Here is a 27877-nt window from a genome sequence, read left to right as displayed (position 1 = left end):
GAGCCACAAAGGCTCCCGGGCCTCCCCGAGGGGACCTTTGCGACAAAAAGGTGACCGAGCCACCCGCGGGGTGGCCTTTGAGGGAGCGGCCGCGTCGCCGAGCTTCGGGATGCTCGGGCAGGGCTCACACCTTCCTGCCGGCTCCCGGAGCGTGACATCCACACTCGGGGATGTCGTTCCCTGCCACGTTGCTCGGGAGAGGGCGTGTGACAGCGCGCGGAGCCCGTGGTGACACACAGGTGTCCCTAGGAGTGGCCCTTTCCTGCTGGCCCTGCTGCATCCTGCTCCTCCTGGATCCAGCTGTGCCGCTCCTGCCACCGCACCTGGCTCGGGGCACCCCCCCGTGTCACACCGCCCCCTTTGTGCCCCTATTTTCGGCCCTGTTTCCGTTCCCCTCTCACTCGTCCCGACCTCCGTTTCCCCTCCGCAGCCCCCGCGGGAAGTTCTTCGCAAACCTCGGCCCAGCTGCGACTTTTCCGAGCGCCCCTGGGGGACAAAGCCACCGACCCCCGCACCTTCCCCTCACCCAGGAGAAGGAGGAAAACCCCAAGAAAAGACCCCAAACCCCCCGGGTAAAAGCTGTGCCGGAGCTCAGGTGTGTTCAGGCGAGCTGCCGGGGGTGTTGTACCCCGTCCTTCCTCCGCAAGGCCCGCCCTCCCCGCGCCATTGGCTGCTCGCCGCCTTTTGTACGCGGGGGGATGCAGCTGTCAGCCCGCCCGGCTGCCGATCCCCGCTCGCTCCCGGACTAGGAATGGGCAGGAGGAAGTCGCCTGTTGCCCTCCTGGTGGCCCTGTGGCTGGCCCAGCTGGGCACGTGGGCAGCGGGGCGCCCCAAGGTGAACCCCAGGATCATCGCGGCTCCCCAAGGTGAGTCCGGGCTGCGCCCTCGGGATGCGGCTGCTCCCCGCGCCGGCTCCTTTGAACGGGGCTCGTCCTTTGAACACTCGGGTTATTTTTAATTCTTGTGCGTCCTCGGGGAGGCTTTTGGCTCTCGCTAAACGCCTGTGGGCTGAGGCTGTTGGCTTTTAATTGGGTTTTTAGACCGTTCTTTCTATTTTTCTTTCTCCAATGTTTTAAAAGCATTTTCCTACGAGCTGGGGACATTAAAGGCTGTCGAAAAGCCCTTTTTTCCCCCCTATCTGCTGGGTATATTAAAGGCTGTCAAAAAGCTCTGACACATTTCCTAACTTGCAGCTCTCCAGAAAGGAGAAGTATGTATTTACATAGTAATGCGCTTATTTATGTGCTTGAACTTACCCTGCTCGCTGCAGACGAGTTTGAGGAGTAAATATTTGCCGAGGACCGCTGGTCTCGGGGAATGAATTTACAAACGGCACGTAAGGACTTTGTAACCAGATTGGATCTGGGCGAACCCGAACAAAGAAATGTTTTCAAGGCTGCGAGCCTGGTGTGTCGGCGCTGGTTTCATCCCGAGTTTTGGGATGAATCCCCTCCGGGCTGGCTGGAACAAAGACCCCGTTGGCTTTGCCGGGCGGGCTCTGCAGCACAAGGGCTCCTCTGTTGCTCCCCATTCCCTGGCAACTTCCGAGAACGCCCATTTCCCCGCTTCGTTCCGTGCCATCTGTTCTCCTCCGCTGGCATTTGCGTGCCCTTCCCCGGGCTGGCAGAGCGGGGAGGGGGGTGCTGGCCGTGCGCGCGGCTCGGGGGTGGCCTCTGCTGTCACCTTGTCACACAAAGAGGAGAGAGGCACCGGCGCGCAGGGCAGGGGAGGCTGCTCCGCTATGGCGTCACCGGCGGTGGCTGCGGGAAAAGGGGACGGGAGCTGCTGCTCCGGGGACATTCCCCCTGTTCCCTGCAACGGTGGGGTTCGGCGTGGCTGGGAATTGAGGGACAAGGAGTGATGGAGTGGCCGATCCCCACCTGTGTCCCTGCACAATGCTGTCGCTCGTCGCTCGCCCGTGTCTGGGTGGCACTGAAGGCTGCTAGCACCTGTCACCGAAACCAATCAGGGCATTCACCTGCTCTCCTTTCTGTGCTTATCTGTGCCTGTAATCATTTCGGAGAACTCGGCGGGGCCCCGGGCTAAGCGGGATTGCAGTCAGGGAGGGATGGGAGTGAGCCGTGTCCTATTTCACATCTCCTTGGTGTCACCTCTACCCTCCCGAAGTAGGGCACTGGGTGAGCGAGGAGGAGGAGGGTGAGGAAACGGACTGGGGGCTGCTGTGGCTGCAAACCGCGCTGAACTTCCCCGTGGCCCGGGCACCCTGAAAGCTCAGCGTGTTCAGCGTTCCGGGCTCAGCACGTGGCTGCCGCAGCTGCAGCCCGCTCCCAGCCCGGCCCTCGCCAGCCGTGCGGGGGGGATGGAGCCGCAGGGCCGATTTCCAGCTCGCAGGGCCGCTTTTCAGCTCGCAGGGCTGATTTGCAGCTCAGCCCCCCGTTCCTGGGGGTGGGGAGCAGCGTTCCGGGCCCGCTGCTGCCTTTGCAGTGGTGCAGGGCTGGCCCTGGGCTCTGCGGGAGCTGGCAGCTCTCCCCTAATTGAATTTCTTCCATGCCACGGCCCCGCACAGGCAGCAGGTGATGCGGCTCGGCAAAGGCACCTCCACGTGCCCCAGCCCCGAGGGTGCGGATTTGTGGGGCCGGGCAGAGCCGAACTCTCTGCAGGAGCCATCCCTCCCTGCCTGCAGCGCAGGAAATCGGGCAAAGCTGCAGCTGCTTTTCCATCCCTCAGCCTCGCTCCCCTCACCAGCACCGTGCCCGGTGACTCTGTGACACCTAAAGGCTCAATTCCACCGGTTTGGTGACATCTGGAGCCTCCCAGGGTCCACCAGACCCTGCCCTCCATGCAGCTCCCGCTGCTTTGGCCCCCAGTTCCCAGTAAGATATATCTGAGGGGATGTGGGGATCTGCTGTACAGGCCTCGGCACCTGTGCCACCAGGCCGAGGTGGCACAACCCTGAGCTCGCCCCTGCGGACAAAGGAATGCCGCGGGCCTGTCCTGCTGCTCCGAGCTGCTTCATGAACACTTCCCACCACTTTGGAGCACGGTATCCTGCAGCTCCGTGGGCCCTGCAGCCCGCACAGGGCGGCCACCTCCAGGGCGCCGTGGGCAAGCGGTCGCTGCCGGACACTCGTGGCTCTGCAGGGCTCCCTCCCCTCGCAGAGCCCGGAGCAAAGGTCAGCTCCACATCGGTCAGCTCCTTATCACTGCTCGAGTCATTGTTGCGGCAGGGCCTTTGCCCCGTTCTGTTTTGTGGCTGACCCGGGAGCGTCCCCGGCTGCTGCCCTTCCCCGTGTCCTGCGGAGGGCTCCGAGCTCCTGCGGGCTGAGCCTCACGGCGTGTTCCCATCATCCCTTCCCTCCCCATCCTCCCCTGCCTCCCTGGATTTTCCCCTGCCCGGCCGGGCTGCGCTTTGCCAAAGATGCAGCCGCGTCCCGCACGGAGCTTTCGCTGCTCGGCGCGGCTCCCGCGCGTCCCGGGGCCGGGGGAGGGTGACAGCGGAGGGGACGGCCCAGCCTGGCTGTCTCCTGACCGGAAAGTCACCGAGCATCGCAAAACGCTGAGCGTGGCACGGAGCCTGGGGGGGCTCGGGCTGCTGCAGCCCCGCGGCCTTTGCAGCGCAGGCTGGGCTGGAGCTGCTGCCACGCTCAGCAATTCGTCCCTGCTCAGCCACACGTGCAGAGCGCCGCGGAGAACTCAGCCCACCGCGGGGTGGGCTGGGCTCCGGCTGGTTAATTATTCCCAGCTCATTTGCAGGTGAGCTGGAAGCCGCAGGCGGCAGAGATAAGGAGGTTCCCCGAGGGAAAGGCAGGATTATACACTTGACCCTTGGCTGGCTGCCGGGGTGAGCTGGCTCCGGCCCGCCGCGGGCTACAGCGGGCCCTTGGATTGGCACTTCTGGGAATCCGCCTGGAACAGCTCCTGGGCTTTGCTAGGCTTGGCTGCCTCCTCGCCTGGGAGAGCTGTGTCAGCAGGGCTGGCGGGGAGCTCTCCGTGCCCTGGCACGGCGGGGCTGTGTCCCCCCGGAACCTTCTGGAAAGAGTGCTGCTGAAGGGCTTGGGATCAGGGATGGAGGGGCAGGACACTGGGAATGGCTCCCACTGCCAGAGGGCAGGGATGGATGGGATGTTGGGAAGGAGTTCCTGGCTGGGATGGAATTCCCAGAGCTGCTGTGGCTGCCCCTGGATCCCTGGCAGTGCCCAAGGCCAGGTTGGACAGGGCTTGGAGCAGCTGGGACAGTGGAAGGTGTCCCTGCCCGTGGCAAGGCGTGGGATGAGATGATCCTTGAGGTCTTCATCTCCTCCTGTTGTGGCAAACGAGGGATTTCTGGTGCCAGCAGCAGCTTTTCTCCTCGGTGACAGCATCTCTGGGTTTTTTTGTGGTCCCGTGGTGTGAAACATCTTTGTAGGACACTTTCCCACCAAGCTCTCAGAGCATCACCATTTCCAGGAGAAAGCTGCTCGCTTTCCCAGCAGTGCTATTTTCTCCTTTTTCACAGGGTTGGGGGATGCTGGGAGCTGAAAATGTTGGTTGGGGAAGAAAAAAAAATTGAAAAAGAAATATGTTTTGCTGCGCGCAGATTGAAAAAAGAAGAAAAGCAAACCAAACAAATGGAGTGAATCACAGGCACCTCCTGTTGCAAGAGCACGACACAAAAACAACAGGCAGGGCACAACTGATGGAAGTTGTGGCTGGAAAATGAGCCAGATGCCAATTCCTGACCAAGCTCCCAGCTCTGCACCAGCCAATTTGGGGACGGAACTGCTGCAAACCGGCCTGGGAAGGTGTTCTGTGGGTGATGCAGTCAGTGCCTTAAATGGGACAGACTAAATTTAGACCCGAGTGCTTGAGTACAAACTAAATCTAAGCTTGAGCACAGAATAAATCTAAGTCCAAGGTGCTTTTTAGGGAAAATCTCGCATCCTAAAAAGGGCTGGGAGGTGAGCGAGGAGGGGAAATGGGTTCCAGCCGGCTCCGTGGCTATTCCAGGCTGCTCCAGAAATAGGGCAGGTTCCTCCTGCTGGGCACCCTTTTGCTGCCGGCCCGGCCCCACCCGTGTGGCACGCCGTGGGAGTGCCACGGGAGCAGGCTGTGCAGGTGTGATTTAGGTGTGGGGTGATGCAGCCCTTAATGACAGCTCAGCGTCTGTCACCTGTCCCCTCCCCGGCGCGGTTCACTGGGTCAGGACAGCGATGATTCCACGTCTCGTTATGCACTGGGAGCTGGGAGGGACAGGGCACGGCGAGTTTCGGGAGTTTCCTTGAGGAATTTGAGACCGGTCCCAGGCAGACACCTGCCCTCGCACTGCCCCGGCCGCGGCTGCGCTGGGATCTCGAGTTTTGGGAAGGCTGCTTTCGCATTCCTGCCCCCGGGGCTTTCCGAGGCTGGGGAATGCAGAGCTGCAGACAGGGCTGGACGTGAGGGGAATGGGAAATCCGTGTCCCGGGTCAGCGGGCACACAGGGGGTGCTGGGGAGGGCTCCGGGGCATTCCCTGGCACAAACCCGGAATGGCTCGGGGCTGGCACCCACCTGGAGCTCACGGCAGGTGTGGGAAGCCTCCAGCAGCAGGAGGGGGCTGGAAGGGCATGGTGGGGCCATTCCTGAGCCCTCTGGGATCCTTCCCGATCCCTCAGGGAAGGGCGTGACAGGGCCATTCCTGATCCCACTGGGAAGGGCACAGTGAGGCTGTTCCCAGTCTCACTGAGATCCTTCCCGATCCCACTGGGAAGGACACTGCACAGCTATTCTTGATCCTACTGGGATCCTTCCCAATCCCTCTGGGAAGGGCATGGTTGGGCCATTCCTGATCCCATTGGGAAGGGCTTGGTGGGGCCATTCTTGATCCCACTGGGATCTCTCCTGACCCCAATGGGAAGGGTACAGGAGGGCCATTCCCGACCCCATTGGGATCCTTCCCAATCCCACTGGGAAGGGCACAGCAGAGCCATTCCAGATCCCACTGGGAAGGGCACAGGGGGGCCCTTCCTGATCCCTCTGGGAAAGGCACAGCAGAGCCATTCCTGACCCCTCTGGGAAGGGCATGGTGGGGCTGTTCCCGATCCCACTGGGAAGGGCATGGCAGGGCCATTCCCAATCCCCTTGGGATCTTTCCTGATCCCTCTAGGAAGGGCATGGTGGGGCCATCCCTGATCCTGCTGGGAAGGGCCTCAGCTGCATTCCACAGGGATAAAACCTCTGGATCTTCCCACTCAGAACCTCCCTGGGGACACCAAGGTGGCCGTGCCCTGTGCCCACCCCTGCTAGGGAAGGGTTTTCCAGCTGCGGGGAGCTGGGACAGGGACGTGGATGGGGCATGGTTGTTCTGCTGCTGGAGCTGCTCGGGGCAGCTTTTCCCCCGGAAGACCTTTCCTGGGAAATCAATGCCTGGATTTGACTTTCCTGGGCTGGGAGGGGCTCCCCGGATCCACCGAATCCATCCTTTGTTGCATTGACACAACATCCAGCAGTGCTTGTGCCATTGTTGGATAAAATTCCATCATCACAGCCTGGGACCGGCGCTGCAGAGCGGAGCTTTTGGGAAGTGGCAAAACCTGGCTCTAAATTTAGCCCCTGCAGCCGTGGGGTGCAGCTGGGAAGGCCGGACCTGCCGGATGGCACAAATCCACGGAATCAAAGGCTCCAGCCTCGCCTTGCAGCTCCAGTGCTGCATAATTATGGGGGGAGCGAGAGTGGGGCCGTGTTAGTATTCATGGAATTGCAGCCGAGCCCGCCAGCCAGGGGTTTGATGTTTAACAAGGAGAATTCCAGCGTTCCCAGAGCGTGGGGCGAGCAGAGCCCCGGCTTTGAATCCAGGGCTCGTTCCCCGCAGGATGCAGGTTAGGGGTCTCTTTTGTTGCTGGCTGAGTGGGTGTTTGGGATCAATTCCAGCAGGGATATCGGCAGCACAGCTCCCAGAAGAGCTTTCGGGATCCCAAATCCCAATCCCAAACCCAGCAGCTCAGTTTCCCAACCAAAAGGGATATTTTCCCCCTAAGGCGCTCCCAGAAATAGCTCGGGAATGGTTGCCGTGCCAGGATATTTCCTTTCGGGAGCGTGCCTCTGAAAAAGCGCATTTGTGTGCTCCGAGAGCGCTCTGCAGCCTGGCCCTGCCGGGCATCGGGGATCGCCGGCTTCTGTGGGAAGGATTATCCCTGCTAATGCGGGCTCCATTGTCTGCCCGGCTCGGGAAAAGCTGGGCAGGGCAGGGAGCTCTCCAGGGCACGGTGAGCACCACGGGAGCGCAGGGACAGGGGGGAAAAGGAGCAAGGGAAAAGCTGGGCAGGGCAGGGAGCTCTCCAGGGCACAGTGAGCACCACGGGAGCGCAGGGACAGGGGGAAAAGCTGGGCAGGGCAGGGATCTCTCCAGGGCACGGCGGGCACCACGGGAGCGCAGGGACAGGGGGAAAAGCTGGGCAGGGCAGGGATCTCTCCAGGGCACCGTGGGCACCCCGGGAGTGCAGGGACAGGAGAAAAGGGGACAGGGAAAAGCTGGGCAGGGCAGGGATCTCTCCAGGGCACAGTGAGCACCACGGGAGCGCAGGGACAGGGGGGGAAAGCTGGGCAGGGCAGGGAGCTCTCCAGGGCACGGTGGGCACCACGGGAGGGCAGGGACAGGGGGAAAAAGGGGACAGGGCAGGGATCTCTCCAGGGCACAGTGAGCACCACGGGAGGACAGGGACAGGGGGAAAAGGGGACAGGGAAAAGCTGGGCAGGGCAGGGATCTCTCCAGGGCACGGTGAGCACCACGGGAGCGCAGGGACAGGGGGGAAAAGGAGCAAGGGAAAAGCTGGGCAGGGCAGGGAGCTCTCCAGGGCACAGTGAGCACCACGGGAGTGCAGGAACAGCAGGGGAAGGGACCGGGAAAAAGCGGGATGGAGGAATTCCCAGCTGGAGTGGAAAACCCCGCTGGGGGAGGTGGTCCCGCAAGGCCGTGCCCTTCGCTCGGAGGAGAGATCGGAAAGGCTGGGGAGGCAGCGATGAGAGAGAAGGAAAGAGAACGCGGAGCTCTGTTGGCGGGTGATGAATCGCTGCTCATGTCCAAAGCAGCTCGGGGGGATGAGAAACTCCGGATGACTCCGGGGCCGCGCCTTGCCGGGATCTCGGGGTGAGACAGAGGTGTGAGATGGCTCAGGCTGCTTTCACAGCTCCTCTTTCGGGGTTTCTGCCAGCTCCTGGCCCCATTAACGGGGTTTTAGGGCTGTGTGTCCCCCCAGTCCCTCTATCCCCGCCTGTGCTGGTTCTGAGTGAGCAGCTGGAGCTTCCCCCAGCTGGAAATGGGAAGGAAAGCAGCCCACAGCCTCAACGCCTGCTTTTGGGAACCGCAGCCTTTCCTGCAGGATGGAGGGAACGGCAACATTCCCGTCAGGGCTTTTACCCAGCCCGGGCTGATGGGAAAGCACTTTGGAAAACCATTTAATGCTCCTTCCTGGGATGCGGCTGTGGGAAGGCCCGACCCAGGCACCGCTGCGAGCCTGGTCCCTGCCCTTCCCTGCCCCAGGGGCACGAGAGAGGCTGGGCTGGCTTTGGAATACCGGGAATTCCACCAGGACTCGCTGATCCACGTTCCAGCCTCGGGCTGGGATGGACACAAAGCCGTGGCAGGGAGCTGCACCTTCCCCAGCCAAGGGAAACAGGGAATGGCTCACTTCGGCCAGAAGCTGTCTGGTTTCCCCAGGAGTTTTTGGGGGTCCCTGCTCCTTTCCGGAGGGACAAGGGAGAGCAGGAAAGCAGGGACAGGTGGCCATGAGCCTGTCAGCTCCGAGCTGAGCAGGAGAGGGGAACGTGGAGGGAGTGAGAGCAGGGCCAGGGTGGGATTTGGACCCCAAAGGAGCTCCCGGGGGACGGGACAGGAATGTGGAGAGAGTGAAAGCAGAGCCAGGGTGGGATTTGGACCCCAAAGGAGCTCCTGGGGGTTGGGACAGGCACGTGGAGGGAACAAAAGCGGGGCCAGGGTGGGATTTGGACCCCAAAGGAGCTCCTGAGCGTTGGGACAGGAACGTGGAGGGAAAAAAAGCAGAGCCAGGGTGGGATTTGGACCCCAAAGGAGCTCCTGAGGGTTGGGACAGGAACGTGGAGAGAGTGAAAGCAGGGCCAGGGTGGGATTTGGACCCCAAAGGAGCTCCTGGGGGTTGGGACAGGAACGTGGAGGGAACAAAAGCGGGGCCAGGGGGGGATTTGGACCAGCTTCTGGGGGTTGGGACAGGAACGTGGAGGGAACAAAAGCGGGGCCAGGCTGGGATTTGGACCCCAAAGGAGCTCCTGGGGGACGGGACAGGAACGTGGAGGGAACAAAACGGGGCCAGGGTGGGATTTGGACCAGCTCCTGGGGGGATGGGACAGGAACAGGAGGGAGTGAAAGCAGGGCCAGGGTAGGATCTGGACCCGGAGGGAGCTCCTGGGGGGATGGGACAGAAACCTGGAGGTGTCAATGTCACTTCTGCTCTGCTGCTTCTGCTTCCTTTGAGAAATGACTCAGGTTGGGGCACGGGGCAACCTGAAACACGACAGGGCTGCTCTGGGGAGATCCCTCAGCCCTTCCTTCCAGGCTCTCCTTCTCCAGAGGGGTGTCCCCAAGGACTCTGGGGAAACAGGACCCTGCTGCTGGGGGGCAGCCCCAGCAGAGACTGGGGGCAGGAGGGCACAGCAGAGAGGAAGTGACCTCCTCTAATTTCTTGCCTCTCTTGCGTTTCTCCTTTTGCCTCCTTCTCGGAAACCCGTCCAGAAAATGTGAAATGTGTCACTTCTCACGAGGTGTGAGATGGTGCTGGGACCTTGCACCCACAACCCTTCAAATTTTCCTTGTCAGGTCATAGCAAACCTGCCCAAAACTCCTGAAATGCCTGATTTACAGTCAGGCTGTTCCTATAAAAAAACCCCATTGCTGCAGGCTCTGTCCCAGGAGCCTGCCAAGGCTGCCTGAGGCGTCCATCCCATGGGAATGGGACATTCCTGTCCCACCAGGCTGCCTGAGGCGTCCATCCCATGGGAATGGGACATTCCTGTCCCACCAGGCTGCCTGAGGCGTCCATCCCATGGGAATGGGACATTCCTGTCCCACCAGGCTGCCTGAGGCATCCATCCCATGGGAATGGGACACTCCTGTCCCCGCTGTGCCCCCCCACCTCAGTGTCACACTGTTCCCTCGTGTCACTCTGTTCCCTTTGAGCAAAGTCACGCTGGAAGGAAAACTTAGCACAGCAGCTCCTTGGAGACATATTTCCTCTTCCTGAAATGCCTCAATTTGGGAATTTATAGAATGTCTAAAAAAAATGAAAAGAGAGAAAATGCAGCTTGGCTTCTTGCTGGCATCCCGCTGGAGCTCCGGGAGAAGGGAGGCAGCGGTGTGGTGAATCCAGCCCTGCTCTGGGGACAGAGGGGACCCTGGGGTGTCCCTGTCCCACTGGGAGAGGGAGGGAAGGCGGGAAATGCAGGGATTGTCCTCCTGACCCGACCTGGCGTGAGGGAATGACGAAACTCCAGCCGCACTGCGGAGTTTGGGAGCTGGGATGGAGTCCTGAGTGACTCAGGGAGTGGCCCTGAATCACATCCCGGGAAAAGGACACCTGGGCTGCTGTCACACATCCTGCGGGAAGCGGGAGTGGGACGGGGACTGGTGGCACCACATCCAGACTGGCAATGGGACAGGGATCGGTGTCACTGCATCGGGAGTGGGACAGGGATCGATGTCACTGCATCAGGAGTGGGACAGGGATCGATGTCACTGCATCGGGAGTGGGACAGGGATCGATGTCACTGCATCGGGAGTGGGACAGAGATTGGTGTCACTGCATCGGGAGTGGGACAGAGATTGGTGTCACTGCATCGGGAGTGGGACAGGGATCAGTGTCACTGCATCCAGACTGGCAGTGGGACAGAGACTGGTGTCACAGCATCGGGAGCAGGACAGAGATTGGTGTCACTGCATCGGGAGTGGGACAGAGATCAGTGTCACTGCATCGGGAGTGGGACAGAGATTGGTGTCACTGCATCGGGAGTGGGACAGAGATCAGTGTCACTGCATCCAGACTGGCAGTGGGACAGAGACTGGTGTCACAGCATCGGGAGCAGGACAGAGATTGGTGTCACTGCATCGGGAGTGGGACAGGGGCCGGTGTCACCGCATCCAGGCAGCTCCCGGTTGCTCTCCCAGCAGCGGGGTGGATGTGGAGAGCCCGGAGTGCTCGCCCTGACTCAGAGCCGGGATGCGGGCGCAGGTGACATCCAGGGACACTCCCACATTCCCACTCCTTCAGTCAGCGTTTCCCGCTGCCTCCAGCGCCGATCCCGGCCGGACGCGCTGTCATCGAGGTGGGAACGTGTCACGGCGGTGGGGAAAGGAATCCAAGCTGGGGAATGTTTGGAGGCTGCGCGGGCAGCGGAGCAGGTGGCAGCGCCATCGGGGCCACCGCGAGTGACAGCGCTGCCACGCGTCACAGCGACACTTCCCGGGGACCGCCTGGGCGGCGGGGCTCGGCTGCTCCGCGGCGCTGCCAGCGCTCGGCACCGCGCCCGTGCCAATCCCTGCTGCCCCGTGCCAGTCCCGGTTTGCCCCGTGCCAATCCCGGCTTGCCGCGTGCTGGAGGCTCGGCCGCGTGTCCCCGTCCTGCGGCAGCGACAGCAGAGCTCGGGGTGGCACAGCTCAGCCGAGGGGCCCTGTGGGAACGGGCAGTGCCAGGAGAGGGCAGTTCCAGGGAGAAGGAATTCCAGGGAAAGGACGATTCCAGGGACAGGGAATTCTTGGGGAGGGCAATTCCAGGGGAGGGCAATTCCAGGAGGGGGCAATTCCAGGGACAGGGCAGTTCCAGGGACAGGGCAGTTCCAGGAGGGGGCAATTCCAGGGAGAGGGCAATTCCAGGGAGAGGCAATTCCAGGGAGAGGGCAATTCCAGGGAGAGGGCAATTCCAGGGAGAGGCAATTCCAGGGAGAGGCAATTCCAGGGAGAGGGCAATTCCAGGGAGAGGCAATTCCAGGAGGGGGCAATTCCAGGAGGGGGCGATTCCAGGGAGAGGGCAATACCAGGGACAGGCAATTTCAGGAGGGGGCAATTCCAGGGACAGGGCAGTTCCAGGAGGGGACAATTTCAGGAGGGGGCAATTCCAGGGACAGGGCAGTTCCAGGAGGGGGGCAATTCCAGAGGCAGGGAATTTCAGAGAAAAGTTCAATTCCAGGGGCAGGCAATTCCAAGGAGAGGGCAATTCCAGGAGTGGACAATACCAGGAGCAGGCAGACTCCCTTCCCTGCTCTCCCACCTCACATTCCAAGGTTATTCCCACTTGGCAGGAGTTTATGGGCAGGAAATGAAGGATCTGCCTCGTGCCCGCCCCAGGTCCCAGAGCCCGGCAGGTCCCGCTCCCATTCCGCTTCCATTTATTTCAGATAAATATTTCAGATCCTGATTTTAACCCTTCAGTACCATCCCCTCCACCCTGCTCTGCCCCAGCACAGCATTCCCACAGAATTCCTGTCGGATTTAACCCTTTCCTGACCTGGAGATGGGGCAACTGAGAGGCGTTTCAAAACCTTTTATTCCATTTGCAGTCTCGTGTGAAGGGTGAGGCAACACAGGTGCTAAGAATCGCAATCAGAAGCAGTCAGAAAAGGGCTCAATCCCACAAATTCCTTTTTTCCGGAGCCGGGAGCGATGCGAGCCGGTGACTCAGGAGCGTCTGGGCTGCGGGAGGCGCTGCCAGCCGGGAATGCTGGGGCCGGGAGAGGAGAGAGAGGAGAGGGAAGGCGGCTCTGACTCAGCCCCAGGCGGGCCGGGAGATGGGGTTTGCCGGGAGAGGCTGCAGCCCACGCTGCCCCTCTGCTCCGGGGGTGGGAACAGCTGGCTCTGGGATGCTCGGGATGTCTGGGATGCTCCAGGGTGCTCCAGGATGCTCCAGGATGATCCAGGATGCTCCGGGATGCTCTGGAATGCTCTGGAATGTTCTGGGATGCTCCCGGGTGCTTTGGGATGCTCTGAGATGCTCCAGGATGCTCTGGGATATTCCAGGATGCTTTGGGATACTCCAGGATGCTCTGGGATGCTCCCAGATGCTTTGGGGTGTTCTGGGATGATTTGGGATGCTCTGGGATGCTCCGGTGCTCCTCAAGGGGCTCTTGGTCCCACAGGGAGCCGTTTGCTCTGTCACCAAAGGCTGAATGGAAAGTGGGATTGCTCCCCTGTCTCTGTTAAAAACACGTTCACTCTCATGTGAAAATGTACAAAGTTTAATAAAGGACAGTAGGAGACAAGGGCCACAGAGCAAAGGTTATTATGGCATCAGCCAAGAGCCCCTGTTATCTTCAGGGGTACCCCTTAAGTACCTTTTAATTCCATCAGCCCTTTGCGTGTTCACAGCCCCTTGTGCACAGTAAACTTTCCCCAAACTGGTTTACATGTTCTGAGAACTGTTTAGCACATCTCTTCTTTGGATCTGCTTTGTCAGAGCCTGTGGGTTCCTTGGTTGTGGTTTTAGCCCCTTTTTATCCCCTCCAGTTCGGGCCCTGGCCCTCAGTGCCTTCAGAGGTGAGTGCTGCTGGCTGGCAGATGTGTCCAGCTGTGCTGGTGCCGTGTTCCCTGGGTGTTATCCCATCCCAGCAGGCGCTGGAGCACGGCACAGGGACAGCAGCTATTGCCCTGCTGTGTCTCAGCTTAATTAACAACAGAAATGAAAACTGTGTAACAAAGTTACTGCAACACCGCACATCTAAAACCCATTAATATTTGCCAAAAGCCAATATTATAAGGTGTATTTATAAGATCTCCATGGCATCCAGAGCATCTCCCGGCTCTCATCCCTGCTCCCTTCCCTCCCCCCAGCATCCCCCAGGATGCCCCGAGTGCCCCTGTCCCTGGTTTGATGTCCCCTCTCCCTCCCCTCTGGCGCGCAGCTCTGCTGAGCACAAAGCCGCCCTTTCTCCCATTCAGGCCCCGCAGCGGGGACATTTCCAGGGACAGTGGCGCCATTGATCGCCGCCGAGCCGCGGGGCTGGTGGCAAACGCCGGGCACAGGGGCTCGGAGAGGTCAGCCATGCTCTGGGAATGAGCCTTGTGTCCCCTGGAGCTCCGGGCATGGATCCGGGGGTGGGGGTGATGGCAAGGCCAAGCCCTGCAAGGACACGGGCCTTCTTTCCAGTGTCAAAAGCAGCTTTTGAGAGATGTCCCATACTTTGGGGACACAATGGGACACGGCCCTGTCCCTGGAAGTGCCCAAGGCCAGGCTGGACAGGGCTTGGAGCACCCTGGCACAGTGGAAGGTGTCCCTGCCCTTGGCACAGCGTGGAATGGGATGGGCTTTAGGGTCTCTTCCCTTCCCACCAATTCCATGCTTTTATGGCGCTGAGATGACGCCCCCTGCCTCCTCATCCTCATCTCCTGCTGCTGTTCAAACCCCAGCCCTGCAGTTTGGGGTGCAGGGATGTTCCCCCATCCCACCAGGATCCAAACTCCTTCCCTAACCCAAGCTGCTGCGGGCAGAACAGGGCTTAGGACCAACCCTGCAGGGCTTAGGACCAGCCCTAGAGGGCTTAGGACCAGCCCTACAGGGCTTAGGATCAGCCCTACAGGGCTTAGGACCAGCTCTGCAGGGCTTAGGACCAGCCCTACAGGGCTTAGGAGCAGCCCTAGAGGGCCGCCCCAGCGGCACAGGGACCCCAGCAGCCGCTCCTGGAAGCGCTCGGAGGCTCCGTTGCCAGCTCCGAGCCCAGCCCAGGCTCGCTGGAGGCTGGCAGAGCTGTTTCTTCTCTCGGCTCTGATTCACGGCGGTCCCCGGGGAGCTGCAGGATAAACAACAAGCTCGGCGCCGGCCAAATGATTGTTTAGGGCTGCTTTGTTTGCGGCTCGCAGCTCGGCAGGGCTCGGGGAGCTCAGGAAGAGCCCCCAAAGGAGCCTCAGGGCAGCAGGAGAGAAGTGTGGGAGAGAAGGAGGAGCTGAGTTTGGAGCTCAAACTCAGGACTTGGAGATTTGCCTGGGTTAGCAGAGATTTAGGGGCTGGGGTTTCAAACCCAGTAAAGTTTGGTGAGGTCTGGGCAGACCTGCTCGAGGCGTGTTGGTGATGGGGTCATGACTCTTCACTGTGGTTTTTGGGAAGGAGAGGGTGTGAAGGAGATTGTGCTCATCCTGGGCAGGCTGGGACTGAGCCTGGCTGCAGAATCAGCCTGGAAGATCCCGTGCCAGCTTCTCCAGCCCGGGCTCAGCGGTTTCTCAGAGCCTTGGGGCACAGGGAAGGCACAGGGGCGGGCAGGGACTGGGATCGGTCGGGCTGAGGGTCCCAGGGCACAGGGAGCTGTCCCCTCACTGTGTCCCCAAATCGGACCTGGGCAGTTCTGGCAGCTTCCCCAAGCCCTGCTGGGAAAACTCTGCTTGCTTTAAGGGATGAAGGACCCCCTCGAGGCATGTTGGTGATGGGGTCACGGCGCTCCAGTGGGGTTTTTGGGAAGGGAGAGGGTGTGAAAAGGATTCTGCCTCTCCTGGGCAGGCTGGGACTGAGCCTGGCTGCAGAATCAGCCTGGAAGATCCCGTGCCAGCTTCTCCAGCCCGGGCTCAGCGGTTTCTCAGAGCCTTGGGGCACAGGGAAGGCTGGGCAGGGCACAGGGGCAGGAAGGGAGGGTCCCAGGGGAAGGACGCAGGGAGCTGTCCCCTCACTGTGTCCCCAGCCCGGATCTGGGTGGTTCTGGCAGCTTCCCCAAGCCCTGCTGGGAAAACTCTGCTTGTTTTAAGGGATGAGAGACCCGCCTGGGAATAACCTCACACAGCCAGCGGGAATTCAGCGCCCCGGTGACCTCCGAGGTGCCCCTTGCTGAGCGGGGCAGAGGGAGCGGCGGGCTGGGCAGTGCCAAGTGCCAGCCCTGGCAATTAAGAGCCACGCGCCGCTAATTAATTGCCCGGCGGTGGCGGCTGCCAGCTCCAGCGGCGCTGGGAGCGCTGCCCAGGGCAGAGGCCGCTCTCCTCAGGAAAGGGAAAAGCGGGAATGGCGAGCTCCGAGAGCCGGGCAGGGGGCAGCCCTGATCCCCGGAGCGATCCCCGTGCACACCTCGGCATTTTGGGATCCCGGGGGGGGGGAGCAGGGCCACCAGTCCAGCTGGCCACGCAGCAGGAGCGGAGGGCGTTTCAAGGGAAGGGGGGCTGGAGAAGGTGGGATGTGAAAGAGGAAGGGCAGAGAGGCAGACGGCTGGATCTGCTGCCAGCTGGGATGTCTGAGGGCTGGCTGCCACTTTTTGTTCCTGTCTGGAACACGGAGCCTGGGGGTGGTGGTTTTGGGTGAACATTTCTGCTGTCAGACCTGGGCTCTGGCCTGGGACCCATCCCTTCTGACATCCAAACCCTCTCTGTCCCTCCTGGCCTGGGGTCTTAACCTTGTCCATCCCTCCTGCCTGCTATCCAAACTCTGTCCATCCTCCTGGAGGATGGAGGGACACGGGAAACGGGCACGGGAAGTGATGGCATCAGTGGGTGCCCCCAGAGCAGCTCCCTGAGGTGTGTGCCCTTCCCAGGTGCCAAGGAATATGTGTTCCCAAGGAGGGAGAGGTTCCCGGTGTTCTTCCACCAGGAAAACACCTCCTCCATCTACGTCGGGGGCGAGGGGAGGCTCTACTACTACGACTTTGCAACGCGCGAGACCTACACGGTGAGGAGGCGCCGCTAACGGGTTTGGCAGCAAAACCCCATAAAAAGACTCCGGGATCCATCTCCTGGCCCACATTCCAGGCCTGGATGAGCCTGGTCTCTGCTCAGCCGGCTGCATCCTGCCAGGAAGCAAAATCCCAGCAGGAAAGAATGGGTTAGGGTTAGGGCTGGGGTTAGGGTTGCAGTTAGGATTGAATCTCCCCTGTTGGCCATGGGCAGGTTCTTCCCTGTGTGGGATCCCGCTGGGTTAGGGTTAGGTTTAGGGTTAGAGTTAGGATTAGGATTAGGGTTAAATCTCCCGTGTTGTCCACGGGCAGGTTCTGCCTTGGTTGGGATCCCTTCGAGGTTCTCACTGCCCCACAGGGCAGATGTTTCCAGCCTGGGATCCTCTCTGGATCCATCCTGGATATTTCAGGTGGGGATCCTTTCTGGACCCATCCAGAATATTTATTTCCAGGCAGGGATCCTTTCTGGATCCACCCTGGATGTTTCCAACTTTAGATCCTTTCTGGATCCACCCTGGATGTTTCCAGCTTTAGATCATTTCTGGACCCATCCAGAATATTTCCAGGCAGGGATCCTTTCTGGATCCATCCTGGCTGTTTCCAGGGGATCTTTTCTGGATCCACCCTGGATGTTTACATTTAGGGTCAGGATCAGGGTTTGGGTTAGGATTAAATCTCCCCTATTGGCCATGGACAGGATCCCTGCGGGTTAGGGTTAGTGTTAGGGCTAGGCTTAGGGTTAGGTTTGGGTTAGGGTTAGGATTAAGGTTAAATGTCCTGCGTTGGCCATGGGCGGGTTCTTCCCTTGGTGGGATCCCTCTGAGGTCCTGGCTGCCCTGCAGGGGGTTGTGTGTAGCCTGGGATCCCTTCTGGATCCATCCTGGATGTTTCCAGCCAGGGATCCTTTCTGAACTGAGAGCAGCAATGCTCAGATTTCGTCACTGGCATCCAGCCTGGCCTTCCTGCTGGATTTCAGGCGCCCGGGGTGGGGGACAAGGACACCTCGTGGGTTTTGGTGACCTTGTGGCGTGCTGAGCCCGTGCCTGGTGGCATTGGGAGAGCAGGAATGGAAATGTTTCCCTCACTTCAATCCTAGGAAGAGTTCCCGGTGGGAAATGAAGGCCAGTGCGTGTCCTCTGGGAATTTGGTAGGTCCCACTCATGAGGGAACAGTGGGATGGGGAGGATTTGGCTTGAAGGAGGGAATAAAGGGATGGGGAGGATTTGGGTTGAAGGAGGGAATAAAGGGATGGGAAGGATTTGGGTTGAAGGAATAACGGGATGGGGAGGATTGGGGTTGAAGAAATAATGGGATGGGGAGGATTTGGGCTGAAGAGGGAACAGCAGAATGGGGAGGCTGGAGGATTTGGGTCGAAAGATCTGTACATGCTCCTCATGAGCTCCATCCAGATGAGGAGGTCTGGGAAAACCCAGGGAGCATCTGGGAATTGGTGCAGTGCTGGGGGCCCTGTGCCATTGCCAGGCTCCTCTCCCCTGGCAGGAGGACAGCCGGAATTACCTGACCCTGGTGGAGCAGTACGGGGACGGGCTCTTGGTGTGCGGGACCGGCGCCTGCGCTCCCACCTGCTGGAACGTGGTACGCATCCTTCCCCCATCCTGGGTGGGGAAAACCCGGCCTGACCCCACTCAGGATCCCTTTGTGTCCTTCCCCAGACGCAGAGGAAGGAGAGCCCGCCCTGGGATGGGAGAGGGATCGCTCCCTTCACCCCTGACTCCAACACCCTCGTCGTTGTCGATGGTAAGTGGGATATTTTCACATTTTCCTGTTTTCCTGCCTTGTTGTGCTCTAAGATTTCCTGGGACAAACAGCAACCCCCTGAGGCTGCCCCGAGAGCTTTGTCCCCTTGGCTCTCCTCCTTTTGTCCCTGTGGAAATGCACATCCCTTTGGGACGGAGGTTGGAGATTCCCACCGGGGCGTGGGATGGGGGCTCTGTGTGGGAGGAACATTGGGAATCAGGAATGCTTTGGGTCAGGAGGGACCTCGGGAGGAGGGACCTGAATTGGGAGTGCTTTGGGTCAGGAGGGACCTGGGAAGGAGGGCCTGCAGTGATCCCACTGCTCCAGGCCTGGTGTGGGGACAGGTGAGGATCCTTCCAAGAATCTGTCCCTGGCACCCTTTGAGGACTGGGTGTCAGGTCTGGGGTTCCTGTTCCATACCCACCATCCCTGCAACGCCCAGGAAGTCCTGGCTGCTTTCACTCCTCCTCATCCTCTCCGCACTCCCTGCTGTCCCACAGGCCAGGACATCTACTCCACCATCAAGAAGAGCCAGCAGAATGGGAAGATCCCTCGATTCCGCCGCGTGAGGGGCGGGGGAGAGCTCTACACCAGCGACACTGTGATGCAGAGTGAGTGGGGACATTCCCACTGGGGGGACATTCCCACTGCGAGGATCCCCACTGGATTCTGCCTCCCCACAGCTGGCAGAGGGCAGGAGAAGCTCCAGAGCTGCTTGTGAGGGCTGATCGGTGTCAGATTAAGCAAAACTTGTTGGTTTTGCTTGCTCGCTTTTCGCAGGGCAGATATGCCTGTAGATCCACCAAAAAAGAAAGTCTGTGTTGCTTTAGCCAAATCAGCAGGCTCAGACACCAAATGTTTGACCGGTTTGAGCCCCAACAAACCCTTTGTGACCTGTTTGGTGTGCCAGTGCCAGCCAAGGAGTGGCCAATACCCAGCGGTGACAAATATTGACGTGAGGCTGCCAACGAGACCAATCCCAGAACCAGTTGCTGTTATTGGGTCCCTGATCTTCTTGAAGCACCTCCTGAGCCTCAGGAATTGGAAATGCTTGGTTCTTTGGCAATGGAATTTTGTGCTGAGGGGGATCCACAGTTAAATGTTGCTCCCCACCATCCTGTGTACAGAAACCCCAGTTTGTGGGGCAGTGTGTGCCCCAGTGCCCCCTAAGCTTATCGGGTGCCCTCGGAGCCAGTCAGGAGGGAGCCAGCTGTCTGCTTCCCCTGACCCCTGTCCCAAACCAGCACAAAAGTGACTTCCCTGTCCTCGGGGCATGGGGAAATGAGGCGGGCGAGTCCCTCTTGGGGGGTGGAAGGAAATTGGGTTGTGCAAAATGCCCGGCAGCTGCCCCGTGGCGTTGGGCAACTTCCAGTGTGGGCAGGGACCCTGGGCAAACCCCAGGCAGGGCCAGGGAGGGGACACGGGGAAAGGACCCTGCTCCACTTCCCGGGGCTTGTGGTGGCTGCTGTGGTGGCTTCCCGGGGGAGAAATGGGGGATTAACGGGATAAAAAACGGAATTAAAATGACAGTGGGATAAAACAGGGAGGGGGGAAACCAAACCAGACCTGAGAGCCCCAGGGCTGCCAGGGTGATCCTGGGACATTCCCTGCTGTGGAAACTGCAGGGCTGTGATCCCTGGAGATTCCCTGCCATGGAAACAGCAGCTCAGGATCCTCAAAGGGACCCAGGGATGCCCGTCACGGCAGGGGTGCGTTAATAGGAACGGCGTTACGGGGTTTTCCCAACACACAGCACGGATTGCTCCTCCTGAGGGATCCTTCCTTCCTTCCTTCCTTCCTTCCTTCCTTCCTTCCTTCCCACAACAGCTCCCAGAGTGGGAGGGACTCGGGGTTCCATGGCTGCCAAGGCTTCCCCAGGCTCCAGGGAGTTGTTCCCTGCAGGGAATGAATCCTTGCAGTCAGGCAGGAGGCACTGGCAAGGTGGCACTGATGCCTCAGGTTGAGCTTTTCTGTTTTTCAGGTTCTGTGCTGCTTTAGTGGGTGGGTCTGGGCTTCCTATTATGGGATGGTGAGCTCCCTGCACAGAGCAGGGAGAGAAAAACAATTCCTGCTCTAGCTGGGGCCCAAGGACAAAGGATCCAGATCTCAGGCCCAAGAGCATAAACAACGTGGACCAAAGAGGATAAACAAGCAGGATGGGACTTATGGGCTGTAATTAGGCAATTAACTCTAATATGCAAATGGGCCAAAACTTATAAAAGTGTGAGACCTTGGTTGTCCATTTTTTGTGACCGTTTTGGTTCATTTTGGGTGTAGCCCTGGCTGGGCTCTTGTGCTGCCCAAGGTGGATCCATTGAGGAGCTCCTTTTAATAAATCCCTGCTTTATTCTTGAGCTCAGTCTAGTCTTGGTTCCAGCTCAGCCTGCCCAAGGCATCAGCAGGGGCAGTCTGGGCTCGGAGCTGTCCTTTCCCTGGGCCACAGCCGTGTCCCACTCCCTGCCCTGTCCCCACCCGTGGCTCCCCCAATGAAATCAGGTCCGAGCTCTGTCCCTTGCCTCCCCAGACCCTCAGTTTGTCAAGGCCACCACGCTGAGGCACGAGGAGCCTCACCAGGACAAGATTTATTACTTCTTCCGCGAGGACAACCCGGACAAGAGCCCCGAGGCGCCCCGGAATATCTCGCGGGTGGCCCAGCTGTGTAAGGTACCTCGGGGACAGGCTGGGGTGGCAGCCAGGATAGCTCTGGGGCTAACAGGGGATGTGCCAGCTCCCCTGGGCTTACCCTGGCTTGGTTTGGCCCCTCTGAGTGGGGCAGTCTTGTCCTTCAGCCTCATAGGGGAGAGAATTCCCCGCTCTGTCTCACCGGGACAGCAGGAGTGTGGCAGCATCCCGCTGTTCTCCATCAGGATGGACATTTTGGGGTGTTCCCCCCAAACCCTGACTCCCTCCCTGCTGTCCCTGTCCCCCAGGAGGACAGGGGAGGAACCAGCTCCCTCTCAGCTTCCAAGTGGACCACGTTCCTCAAGGCCACCCTGATCTGCGTGGACCCCGTCACCAAGGGCAACTTCAACTGGCTGCAGGACGTCTTCTTTGTCCCCGCGGGCGACTGGCGGCGCTCCAAGGTCTACGGGCTCTTCACCAACACCTGGTGAGGGGCCCTGACCCAAATCCTTCCTTCTAGCCCTCTTTTCCCTCTGGGAAACAGCTGGAGCAGGCACGGCGATGGGCACAGCCCGATGTCCCCCCTGACCCTGTCGTTGTCCCCTCAGGGGAAGCTCAGCCGTCTGCGTCTACTCCTTCGGGGACATCGACAAGGTGTTCAGGACATCGCGGCTCAAAGGCTACAACGGCCCCACCCCGGAGGTCAAACCTGGCCAGGTGAGGGAGGGCAGGAGCCACCTCGCGGGAGGCCCGGGGACCCCAGGAAGGGGACACAGAGCGAAGGACGAGCTGGGAATGGAGGGAGGCTGGAAAAGGTCCGATCCCTTCATGGAAAGCACGGGGAGAGAGGATCTCAGAGGGCACCCAGCACGGGCACAGTGACAACACCCCCGGGGCAGAGCTGTCCGCTTCCCCCGCCATCCGCAGCGCCCCGCCTGCCTCTGACTCTGGTCCCTTTTGTCCCCTTCTGTCCCCTCTGCCCGAAATGCATCCCCTCAGGGCAGTACCCTCTGACTCTGGTCCCTTTTGTCCCCTTCTGTCCCCTCTGCCTGCAATGCATCCCCTCGGGGCAACACCCTCTGACTCTGTCCCCTTCTGTCCCCTCTGCCCGCAGTGTGTCCCCTCGGGGCAGCACCCTCTGACTCTGTTCCTTTTTGTCCCCTTCTGTCCGCTCTGCCCGCAGTGTGTCCCCTCGGGGCAGCACCCTCTGACTCTGGTCCCTTCTGTCCCCTCTGCCCGCAGTGTGTCCCCTCGGGGCAGCACCCTCTGATTCTGGTCCCTTTTGTCCCCTTCTGTCCCCTCTGCCCGCAGTGCGTCCCCTCGGGGCAGCACCCTCTGACTCTTGTCCCTTTTGTCCCCTTCTGTCCCCTCTGCCCGCAGTGCGTCCCCTCGGGGCAGCACACGCCGAGCGAGACCTTCAAGATCGCGGACAGCCACCCCGAGGTGGAGGAGCGGGTGGAGCCGCTGTCCCCCTCCAGGAGCCCCCTGTTCCACAACAAGCACCGCTACCAGAAAATCGGCGTGCACGAGGTGGCCGCGGGCGACGGGCAGCGCTACAACGTCCTCTACCTGGCCACAGGTGCGGGGACACCATCGAGGGGACATTCCCCGCGGGCGGCGCTGCGTTCCCAGCCTGGCATATGTTCATCAGGCAGCAGCGAGCTGCCAAGTTTCGGGAACAGCAGAACGCTGCCAGGCTGGCTGTGTGGGCACAGCCGGGCTCCGGGCAGCGTCCCAGGCACGGGGGAGGCGGGCACGGTTCGTGCTGGGGGGCAGAAATCCTTCCCCAAGGAGCGGCTCCGTGGCTTTCTGGTGCTTCCCGAGGTGTCCTGGTCCCTCCCGTCTGTGGGATGTGTTCCCTGGCACTCGCGGAGGGATCTGCAGGGGTTTGAATTCCTGATTTTGTGATGGAGAAAGTGCAGCCAGCTCTCGGTGGGTGGCTGGGGTTGGATTGGGGCCCCCGAGTGATGGATTTGGGATTAGTTACAGTTGGAGAGAAATAATTTCTCTCTACAGGTAGAGAAAAATAAGTAGAAATAGAGAAATAGGGAAACAGAGCAAGAGAGTTAGAAGCAGAGCAATAGAGCTGAAACAGAGAGAGACAGAGAGACAGAGCCATGGAGAATTTCCAGAATCCTGGGTCTAAACGCAGCCAATGCCCTGCAGGGTCCCTCTGGGCAGTCTGGTCCAACAGGAAGGGCTGTGGGATGCACGTGGAGTCACCTGGGGGGTCCTGCGTGAGCTGGGTTTCACCTCCCCCTGGCTGAGGGGAGAAAGGATCCCTTTGGGAAGGGGGAAGCACGAGGATTCCCAGCCCTGTTCCCTCGGGGTGCTGCTCCTGCCCTCGCTGGTGTCAGGTCCAGGCAGGCACCTCCTGGCACCGTCACCCCCTCTCAGGGTGCCTCACCAGGGCTGTGCCCTCTCTCTCCCCAGACAAGGGGTCCATCCACAAGGTGGTGGAGCTGCCAGACGGGGTGCAGAACATCATGGAGATCCAGGTGTTCCCCAACAAGGATCCCATCCAGTCCATGATCCTGGACCACGCCAGGGTGGGTCCCTGCTCCGGGGGTGGAAGAATGGGGTGGGTCAGGCATGGATGGGTCAGTGCCTGCCCCAGGGTCTGGGAGTGAAATCATGGAATTATTTGGGTTGGAAGGGACCTTTAATGATCACCCTGTGATGACCCTATGACCTTTAATGATCACTTTAATGATCATCCTGTGACCTTTAATGATCATCCAATCCCATCTTCCACTGTCCAGGGTGCTCCAAGCCCCAGTGTCCAGCCTGGGCACTGCCAGGGACCCAGGGGCAGCCACAGCTACTCTGGAATTTCATCCCAGCCCCTCCCCACCCTCCCAGAGAACAATTCCTTCCCAATGTCCCATCTATCCTTGCACTCCGGCAGTGGGAAGCCATTCCCTGTGTCCTGTCACTCCAAATTCCCTCTCCAGCTCTCCTGGAGCCCCTTCAGGCCCTGGCAGGGGCTCTGAGCTCTCCCTGGAGCCTTCTCCTCTCCAGGTGAACATTCCCAGCTCTCCCAGCCTGTCTCCAGGGGAGCTCCACCCTCAGAGCATCTCCTTGGCCTCCTTCCAGCAGCTCCAGCTCCTTCCTGACCTTCCCTGGGACACGGAATGACTGCTCCTGTGCTCTCCTCCCGCAGGCCGTGCTCTACGTGGGCTCCAGCAGCCGCGTCCTGGAGCTGCCCATGGACATGTGCGGGGCCTACCGCAACAACTGCCACAGCTGCGTGCTGGCCAGGGACCCCTACTGCGGCTGGGCCAACGGCTCCTGCCTCTCGCTGGCCCTCAGCCGGTGCGTGGGGACATCCCCACCCCAATCCCGCCCGACACCCGCACCCCAGCATTCCCCTCCGGGGCTGAGCGCGTGCGTGGGTTTGGGGTAGATGCACTGTCCGCGAAGGTTTGGGGTGCTCCGTATGGATCCATCCATCCCTTGAAGGGTTTTGGGCACCCAGCTCTTCTCCCTGAATGTTTGGAGTGCTCTGCGCAGATCCATCCATCCCTTGAAGGGTTTTGGCCTCCCAACCCCTCTCCCCAAAAGTTTGGAGTACTCTGAACAGATCCATCTCTCCCTTGAAGGGTTTTGGGCACCCAGCTCCTCTGTCTGAGAGTTTGGGGTGCTCTGTGTGGATCCATCTCTCCCTTAAAGGGTTTTGGCCACCCAAACACCTTTTCCCAAAACTTTGGAGTGCTCTGTGCAGATCCATCCCTCCCTTAAAGGGTTTTGGGCACCCAAACCCTCTCCCCAAAAGTTTGGAGTGCTCTGTGCGGATCCATCCCTCCCTTGAAGGGTTTTGGGCACCCAGCCCCTCTGTCTGAGAGTTTGGGGTGCTCTGTGTGGATCCATCTCTCCCTTAAAGGGTTTTGGCCACCCAAACACCTTTTCCCAAAACTTTGGAGTGCTCTGTGCAGATCCATCCCTCCCTTGAAGGGTTTTGGGCACCCAGCTCTTCTCCCCGAATGTTTGGAGTGCTCTGCGCAGATCCATCCATCCATCCCTTGAAGGGTTTTGGCCTCCCAACCCCTCTCCCCAAAAGTTTGGAGTGCTCTGAACAGATCCATCTCTCCCTTGAAGGGTTTTGGGCACCCAGCTCCTCTGTCTGAGAGTTTGGGGTGCTCTGTGTGGATCCATCCCTCCCCTGTAGGGTTTTGGCCACCTAACTCCTCTCCCCAAAAGTTTGGGGTGCTCTGAACAGATCCATCTCTCCCTTGAAGGGTTTTGGCCACCCAACCCCTCTCACCACAATTTTTGAGTGCTCTGTGCGAATCCATCTCTCCCTTGAAGGATTTTGGCCACCTGACCCCTCTCCCCACAATTTTGGAGTGCTCTGTGTGGATCCATCCCTCCCTTGAAGGGTTTGGGCCACCCAACCCCTCTCCCCAAAAGTTTGGGGTGCTCTGTACGGATCCATCCCTCCCCTGTAGGGTTTTGGGCACCCAACCCCTCTCCTTGCTGCTAGGTCTCACATTGGTCATCTCCAAACTTCTGAAATTGGGATGGGAGGGGGAGATTCCCGCTATCCCACTGCTACAGGTGATTCTCATCCCTGAGCTGCCGCTTCCCAAAGTTCTGTTGGTGCTTATTCCCATTTCCATGCCCCAGGGAGGTGCTCCAGAACCTGAACTTGGACTCATGGCAAGGAAGCTGCCAGAGAGGCGACGTCAAGGAAGGTATGTGGAGATGTTGTGGTTGGGGAAGGAATTGTTGGATTCTCCAGGCTTTGGATGGGTTTGGATGAGTTTGGATGGGTTTGGATGGGTTTGGATGAGTTTGGATGGGCTTGGAAAGATTTGGATGGGTTTGGAAAGATTTGGATGGGTTTGGATGAGTTTGGATGTGTTTGGAGAGATTTGGATGGGTTTAGATGGGTTTGGATGAGTTTGGATGGGTTTGGAATGTTTTTGATGGGTTTGGAATGTTTTGGATGAGTTTGGATGGGTTTGGTTTGGTTTGGATGGATTTGGGTGGGTTTGGAGGGGTTTGGATGAGTTTGGATGGGTTTGGATGGATTTTGGTGGGTTTGGGTGGGTTTGGATGGGTTTGGATAGGTTTGGATGGGTTTGGATAGGTTTGGATGAGTTTGGACAGGCCATCTATCTCAGTTTGAAAGACAGGTGTCTGCTAAGGAAGGCAGCAGCCTCCCCAAAATGGAAAATACAAACCCCCTCCCTCCAAATTATCAAAATTTTGAAATTAAGGAGCTCTCAGGCAGAGACACGGGAGCAGGAATAACAGGGCAGAGCACAAGTTTAGAGATCTCTCTCAGAAGCCGCCTCTGAGGCTTCCTCCACCCCACTAAAGCCCAGACTGCGCCCAACTAACTCAACCTCACCCCGTGTCCCCCAGAGGACTTCCGGAACATCCTGGTGATGCCCCTGTCCCGCTACTACCTCAACTGCTCCATCGAGTCCCACTACGCCACCTACAACTGGTACCACGAGGACGTGCTCATCAAGAGCTGCAACACCTCCCACCCGCAGCACGACTGCTTCCACTTCATCCCCAGCGTCCGGCACGAGCACTACGGCCACTACGTCTGCGTGTCCGAGGAGGACGGCTTCCGCCAGGCGCTGGTCAAGGAGCGCCTGCTGGACCGCCAGCGCTTCCTGTGGCAGCGCGGCCACGCTCCGGCCACGCTGGCCTCGTGGCTCCAGCTGCTGCTCGTGGTGGCCCTGGCCGAGCTCTTCCACTGACGCCGTCCCGCTCGCCCTGCCCGCCGCCGCGGGGGTTTCTGCAGCTCCGCGGACCTTGAGCCGCTCGCCTTCCTCGCCGCCGGCCTCGCTGGCAGAGCCGCGGGAGGAGCGGGTGACACGCGGTGGCCGTGCGACCCCGCGGCCAGCCATGCATGCGCTGACGCTCAGGGCGCGGCCGCTCCTTGCATGTGATGAAGATGAGGAGGAGGAGGAGGAGGAGCCGGCCCTCGGCCTCCGGACTGCGGGACCTCCGGGGGTGCCGCTGCCTCCCGAGGTTTTGGGGGGTGATGTTTGGCCGGGACGCCTCCGGCGAGTCCCCTCCTGCTTGAGGGGGGGCTCGGTTCGTTGTTTTTTGTTTGCAGCCGGCTTTGGTGTGGGAGGGAGGTCGGGAATCGGCGCCGCCGCGTCGGGAATTTGCATGGAAAAGCCTCGGAAGGTGACTGGATTTGGGGTGTGGGGACGGGAAGGGGAGGTGGGAGCAGAGCCCGGAGCGGAGCGGGAGGCGCTGGGAAGACGCTGGAGACGCACAAATCCTCTGCAGGCAGCTGAGGGGCATCGCAGCGAGGCCGTGCCCGCTCCCAGCCTGTCCCGGGCCTCCTCAGGGAAAGCGGCCGCGGATCTCAGGGCACCGGGGGGGCTGCGCCTGTCCCCGCCCCTGTCCCTGTCGGCCGGGGCAGGCCCGGGCTCCGCTTCCCCCGCGCTTTCGGAGGTCTCGGAGCGAGACTAAACTGTGAAAATCGGGATTTTCCCCCTGCAAAGGGGGGTCCCGCTCCTTGTCCCAACCTCGCCCAGCCCGGAGCGGCCCGGCCCTGGGCGGGGACACCCAGGGGACACCTAGGGGACACCCCTGCCGTGCTTCCAATGCCTGTCCCGGCTCGGGAGAGCCCGAGGGGCCGCGTCCAGACCCCACGGGCAGCGGGCCAGAGCTTCCTACTGCACTACACCCCCGAGATGTTCCCCATCCCCAGTCCGGGACAGAACTTCTCTCAACCCTTCTCAAAGCACTTTAAATTGTGGACTAACAGATATTTATTATATCGACTGCTCGTTTCTGTCTTGTAGGGTTTTATAATATTACAGCGGGCGGGGGCGGATCACAGGAGAGGAAAATTTAAAAAAAACCACCACAACAACTACCAAAAAACCCCCCCAAAACCCTTTCAGACCTGTTACCAAAGCGGATGGTTGGAATAAAGAGTAGAAAAAA

At 60.0% G+C, this 27877-nt stretch overlaps 1 protein-coding gene across 1 annotated transcript; it reads left to right on the top strand.

Moving 5' to 3' along the window:
- Nucleotides 1–41: 41 nt before the first annotated feature.
- On the top strand, nucleotides 42–27877 carry SEMA7A (semaphorin 7A (John Milton Hagen blood group)). The gene is made up of 14 exons (XM_038146654.1): nucleotides 42–866; nucleotides 16436–16569; nucleotides 17670–17720; nucleotides 18074–18169; nucleotides 18247–18331; nucleotides 18832–18942; nucleotides 20856–20995; nucleotides 21262–21440; nucleotides 21562–21670; nucleotides 22334–22532; nucleotides 23387–23502; nucleotides 24117–24268; nucleotides 25580–25647; nucleotides 26324–27877. The coding sequence occupies exons 1-14, from the start codon at nucleotides 752–754 to the stop codon at nucleotides 26668–26670; spliced, it is 1902 nt and encodes a 633-aa protein (XP_038002582.1). The 5' UTR covers nucleotides 42–751; the 3' UTR covers nucleotides 26671–27877.

The sequence above is a fragment of the Motacilla alba genome, chromosome 10 (genome assembly GCF_015832195.1).
Source record: "Motacilla alba alba isolate MOTALB_02 chromosome 10, Motacilla_alba_V1.0_pri, whole genome shotgun sequence".
Classification (NCBI taxonomy): Eukaryota; Metazoa; Chordata; class Aves; order Passeriformes; family Motacillidae; genus Motacilla; species Motacilla alba.
The sequence above is the reverse complement of the archived record's forward strand: the minus strand, read 5'-3'. Positions and strand labels throughout refer to the sequence as shown.

Coding starts and splice junctions, on each gene's coding strand:
- SEMA7A (XM_038146654.1), top strand. CDS start 752: ATGGGCAGGAGGAAGTCGCCTGTTGCCCTCCTGGTGGCCCTGTGGCTG. Junction 18,943..20,855: donor CAGCGACACTGTGATGCAGA/GTGAGTGGGGAC, acceptor TTGCCTCCCCAG/ACCCTCAGTTTGTCAAGGCC. Junction 25,648..26,323: donor GAGAGGCGACGTCAAGGAAG/GTATGTGGAGAT, acceptor CGTGTCCCCCAG/AGGACTTCCGGAACATCCTG.